We start from the raw sequence: 6,000 nt of genomic DNA, 5'->3' as shown, positions 1-6,000 counted from the left end.
GTGACAGGAACAATCACCCACAAACACACAGTGAAACCCAGGCTACCTAAGTATGATTCTCAATCAGAGACAACTAATGACACCTGCCTCTGATTGAGAACCATACTAGGCCGAAAACATAGAAATGCCCCAAAACATAGAAAAACAAACATAGACTGCCCACCCAACTCACGCCCTGACCATACTAAATAAATACAAAACAACAGAAATAGAGGTCAGAACGTGACAGTACCCCCCCCCAAAGGTGCGGACTCCGGCCGCAAAACCTTGACCTATAGGGGAGGGTCTGGGTGGGCGTCTGTCCGCGGTGGCGGCTCTGGCGCGGGACGCGGACCCCACTTCACCATTGTCTTAGTCCGCCTTATTGTCCGCCTCCCTGGCTTACTCACCATGACCACCCCTCTCAATGACCCCACTGGACAGAGGGGCTGCTCGGGACAGAGGGGCAGCTCGGGACAGAGGTGAAGCAGCTGCTCGGGACAGAGGGGCGATAGCAGCTCGGGACAGAGGGGCGATAGCAGCTCGGGACAGAGGGGTGATAGCAGCTCGGGACAGAGGGGCGATGGCAGCTGCTCGGGACAGAGGGGCAGCTGCTCGGGACAGAGGGGCAGCTGCTCGGGACAGAGGGGCAGCTGCTCGGGACAGAGGGGCAGCTGCTCGGGACAGAGGGGCGGCAGCAGCTCGGGACAGAGGGGCGGCAGCTGCTCTGGACAGAGGGGCAGCTGCACTGGCGGCCCCTGGCTTACTGGCGGCACTGGCGGCCCCTGGCTGACTGGCGGCACTGGCGGCCCCTGGCTGACTGGCGGCACTGGCGGCCCCTGGCTGACTGGCGGCACTGGCGGCCCCTGGCTGACTGGCGGCACTGGCGGCCCCTGGCTGACTGGCGGCACTGGCGGCCCCTGGCTGACTGGCGGCACTGACGGCGCTGGGCAGACGGGCGGCACTGGCGGCGCTGGGCAGACGGGCGGCACTGGCGGCGCTGGGCAGACGGGCGGCGCTGGCGGCGTTGGGCAGACGGGCGGCGCTGGCGGCGCTGGGCAGACGGGAAGCTCAGATGGCGCTGGGCAGACGGGAAGCTCAGATGGCGCTGGGCAGACGGGAAGCTCCGATGGCGCCGGACAGGCGGGAGGCTCCGGCAGTGCTGGACAGGCGAGGCGCACTGTAGGCCTGATGCGTGGTGCTGGCACTGGTGGTACTGGGCCGAGGACACGCACAGGAAGCCTTGTGCGGGGAGCTGCTACCGGAGGGCTGGGGTGTGGAGGTGGTGACGGATAGACCGGGCCGTGAAGGCGTACTGGAGATCTTGAGAGCAGGGCTGGCACTAACCGCCCTGGCTGGATCCTCACCCTAGCCCGGCAGATGTGGGGAGCTGGGATGTAGCGCACCGGGCTAAGCACGCGTACTGGGGACACCGTGCGCACAACTGCATAACACGGTGCCTGACCAGCACCACGCCCGCCACAGTTAGCACTGCTAGGAGCACTGTAGTGCTGAGATGGCACAGGACGTGCAAGGCTAGGGAGATGCACAGGAGGCCTGGTGCGTGAGGCTGGCACAGTCTTCACCAGACCCCTCGCACGCACCTCAGGATGAGTATGGAGAGCTGTCCCCGGTGCCATTAAATCCCTGACACGCTCCGTCGGGCGAATGTCGTGCCTCATGCACCAAACCAGCAAGTCCCTCATATCACTCTCCTCCAATTTCCCCATTAACTCCTTCACAGTCTCTGCTTCGCTCACCTCCAACACCAGCTCTGGTTCTGAGCTCCTCCTTGGCTCCTCACGATAAACGGGGGGAGTTGGCTCAGGTCTGACTCCTGACTCTGCCACACTCCCCCTGTGCCCCCCCCCAAGAAATTTTTGGGGGTGACTCTCGGGCTTCCGTCCGCGCCGCCGTGCTTGCTTCTCAGAATGCCGCCTCTCTGCTTTTGCTGCCTCCAGCTCGGCCTTGGGGCGGCAATATTCTCCTGGCTTAGCCCAGGGTCCTCTCCCGTCGAGGATTTCCTCCCATGTCCAGAATTCCTTACTACGTATCTCCTGCAGCCGCTGTTGCTTCTCCTGCTGCTCCTGCCTGTTGACACGCTGCTTGGTCCTGTTGTGGTGGGTGATTCTGTAAGGGCGTTCGTCTGTAGGAGGAAGAGAAGCGGACCAAAGCGCAGCGTGGTGGTTATTCATGTTTTAATAAATCGCTACACATGAACAAACTAACAAAAACAAGAAATGTGAAAACGCAAAACAGTCCTATCCTGTGACACCAAACACAGTGACAGGAACAATCACCCACAAACACACAGTGAAACCCAGGCTACCTAAGTATGATTCTCAATCAGAGACAACTAATGACACCTGCCTCTGATTGAGAACCATACTAGGCCGAAAACATAGAAATGCCCCAAAACATAGAAAAACAAACATAGACTGCCCACCCAACTCACGCCCTGACCATACTAAATAAATACAAAACAACAGAAATAGAGGTCAGAACGTGACACTTCCCAGAAGTCTAGAGGCTGTTATAGCAGCAATGTTCCAACATCTAGTAGAAAGCCTTCCCAGACGAGTGGAGGCTGTTATAGCAGCAATGTTCCAACATCTAGTGGAAAGCCTTCCCAGAAGAATGGAGGCTGTTATAGCAGCAATGTTCCAACATCTAGTGGAAAGCCTTCCCAGAAGAGTGGAGGCTGTTTATAGCAGCAATGTTCCAACATCTAGTGGAAAGCCTTCCCAGAAGAATGGAGGCTGTTTATAGCAGCAATGTTCCAACATCTAGTGGAAAGCCTTCCCAGAAGAGTGGAGGCTGTTATAGCAGCAATGTTCCAACATCTAGTGGAAAGTCTTCCCGGAAGAGTGGAGGCTGTTATAGCAGCAATGTTCCAACATCTAGTGGAAAGTCTTCCCGGAAGAGTGGAGGCTGTTATAGCAGCAAAGGGGGCCAACTCCATTCTAATGCCCGCGATTTTGGAATGAGCTGTTCGACGAGCAGGCGTTTCCATTCTTTTGGTGATGTAGGCTATCTAGAGGAAATATTCCACAATATATCTAACCTACAGTATCTATTTAGTTGAACTTTGGACATTTTGGACAGTTTGCCCGATTTACAAATGAGCCTTTCAGCCTTTCATCCAATCACGTCTTACTAATTGTGCACCTGTTGTGTTTTCTGTCCAATCAGAGCTGCCAGAGAACTGGACAGACACCAAGGAGACCCTATTGGAAGGGATGGTTTTCCAGGTCAAGTACCTGGGGATGACTCTGGTGGGACAGCCTAAAGGAGAGGACATGGCCGCTGCAGCTATACACAGGATAGTCTCTACGGTGAGTTAGGGTGTGTGTGTGTGTGTGTGTGTGTGTGTGCGCTCAGCAGAGTAGTATGATAGTCTAGTTTATTCACAAAGAAAGATTCACACGGTCTTTATTATTAAATGAAATCCTGTGTTGTTTTATGGGGAGTCAGTTTCCATCCGTGTGTTTACATGTTTTCTTACCTGTGTGGGCTCTTACCTACTCATTCCAGGGGTTTTCTTTATTTTTTACTATTGTCTACATTGTAGAATAATAGTGAAGACATCAAAACTATGAAATAACACAATATGGAATCATGTAGTAACCAAAAAAAAGTGTTAAACAAATCTAGATATTTGAGATTCTTCAAATAGCCACCCTTTGCCATGATGACAGTTTGCACACGTTTGGCATTCTCTCAACCAGCTTCATGAGGTAGTCACCTGGATTGCATTTCAATTAACAGGTGTGCCTTAATTTGTGGAATTTCTTTCCTTCTTAATGCGTTTGAGCCAGTCAATTGTGCTGTCACAAAGCAGGGGTGTTATACAGAAGTTAGCCCCCTTTGGTAAAAGACCAAGTCCATATTATGTCAAGAACAGCTCAAATATGCAAATAGAAATTACAATACATGTAAATTTCTTGAACTGTAGTCGCAAAAACCATCAAACACTATGATGAAACTGGCATGTGGACAGGAAAGAAAGACCCAGAGTTACCTCTGTTGCAGAGGATAAGTCCATTAGAGTTACCAGCCTCAGAAATTGCAGCCCAAATAAATGCTTCACAGAGTTCAACTAAAGATACATCTCAACATCAACTGTTCAGAGGAGACTGTGTGAAACAAACCTTCATGGTCGAATTACTGTAAAGAAACAACTACTAAAGGACACCAATAAGAAGAAGAGACTTGCTTGGGCCAAGAAACACGAGCAATGTACATTAGACCAGAGGAAATTTGTCCTTTGGTCTGGAGTCCAAATTTGAGATTTTTGGTTCCAACTGACATTTCTTTGTGAGACACGGTGTGGGTGAACGCATGATCTCCGCATGTGAAGCATGGAGGAGGAGGTGTAATGGTGTGGGGGTGCTTTACTGGTGACACTGTCTGTGATTTATTTAGAATTCAATGCACACTTAACCAGCATGGCCACCTCAGCATTCTGCAGCGATTCGCCATTCCATCTGGTTTGCTCTTAGTGGGACTATCATTTGTTATTCAACAGAACAATGACCCAACACACCTCCAGGCTGTGTAAGGGCTATTTGACCAAGTAGGAGAGTGATGGAGTGCTGCATCAGATGACCTGGCTTCCACAATCCCTCAACCAAGTTGAGATGGTTTGGGATGACTTTCTACCGCAGAGTGAAGGAAAAGCAGCCTATAAGTGCTCAGCATATGTGGGAACTCCTTCAAGACAGTAGGAAAAACATTCCAGGTGAAGCTGGTTGAGATTATGCCAAAAGTGTACAAAGCTGTCATCAAGGCAAAGGGTGGCTATTTGAAGAATCTCAAATATAAAATATATTTTGAATTGTTTAACACTCATTTGGGTACTACATGATTCAAAATGTGTAATTTCTTAGTTTGATGTCTTCACTAATATTTGACAATTTAGAAAATAGTAAAAAATAAAGAAAATCCCTGGAATGAGTAGGTGTTCTAAAACATTTGACCGGTAATGTATATATAATATACAGTTGAAGTCGGAAGTTTACATACACCTTAGCCAACTACATTTAAACTCATATTTTCACAGTTGCCAACATTTAATCCTAGTAACAAATCCCTGTTTTAGGTCAGTTAGGATCACCACTTTATGTTAAGAATGTGAAATGTCAGAATAATAGGAGAGAGAATGATTTATTTCAGCTTTTATTTCTTTCATCACATTCCCAGTGGTTCAGAAGTTTACATATACTCAATTAGTATTTGGTAGCATTGCCTTTAAACTGTATAACTTAGCTCAAACTTTTCAGGTAGCCTTCCACAAGCCTCCCACAATAAGTTGGGTGAATTTTGGCCCATTCCTCCTGACCTCCTGACAGAGGTGGTTTAACTGAGTCAGGTTTGTAGGCCTGCTTGCTCGCACACACTTTTTCAGTTCTGCCCACATATGTTCTATTGGATTGAGGTCAGGGCTTTGTGATGGCCACTCCAATACCTTGACTTTGTTGTCCTTAAGCCATTTTGCCTCAACTTTGGAAGTATGCTTGGGGTCATTGTCCATTTGGAAGACCCATTTGCAACCATTTGCAACCAAGCTTTAACTTCCTGACAGATGTCTTGAGATGTTGCTTAAATATAATTTTCCTACCTCATGATGCCATCTATTTTGTGAAGTGCACCAGTCCCTCCTGCAGCAAAGCACCCCCACAACATGATGCTGCCACCCCCGTGCTTCACAGTTGGGATGGTGTTCTTCGGCTTGCAAGCCTCCCCCTTTTTCCTCGAAACATAACGATGGTCATTATGGCCAAACAGTTATTTTTTTGTTTCATCAGACCAGAGGACATTTCTCCAAAAAGTACCATCTTTGTCCCCATGTACAGTTGCAAACCGTAGTCTGGCTTTTTTATGGCAGTTTTGGAGCAGTGGCTTCTTCCTTGCTGAGCGGCCTTTCAGGTTATGTCGATACAGGACTCGTTGTACTGTGGATATAGATACTTTTGTACCTGTTTCCTCCAGCATCTTCACAATGTCCTTTGCTGTTGTTCT

General features: G+C 49.4%; 1 protein-coding gene across 1 annotated transcript in view; it reads left to right on the top strand.

Moving 5' to 3' along the window:
• LOC139415681 (low density lipoprotein receptor adapter protein 1-like) overlaps positions 1-6,000 on the top strand; it is an 80,499-nt gene that overhangs the window by 43,787 nt on the left and 30,712 nt on the right. The window contains exon 2 of the mRNA XM_071163801.1: positions 3,172-3,314. Coding sequence (XP_071019902.1) covers positions 3,172-3,314 — 143 coding nt within the window. The remainder of the gene's footprint in view (positions 1-3,171; positions 3,315-6,000) is intronic.

Source organism: Oncorhynchus clarkii, chromosome 8 (genome assembly GCF_045791955.1).
Source record: "Oncorhynchus clarkii lewisi isolate Uvic-CL-2024 chromosome 8, UVic_Ocla_1.0, whole genome shotgun sequence".
Taxonomy (NCBI): Eukaryota; Metazoa; Chordata; class Actinopteri; order Salmoniformes; family Salmonidae; genus Oncorhynchus; species Oncorhynchus clarkii.
Note: the sequence above shows the minus strand (reverse complement) of the source record. Positions and strands in the feature narration are given on the sequence as shown.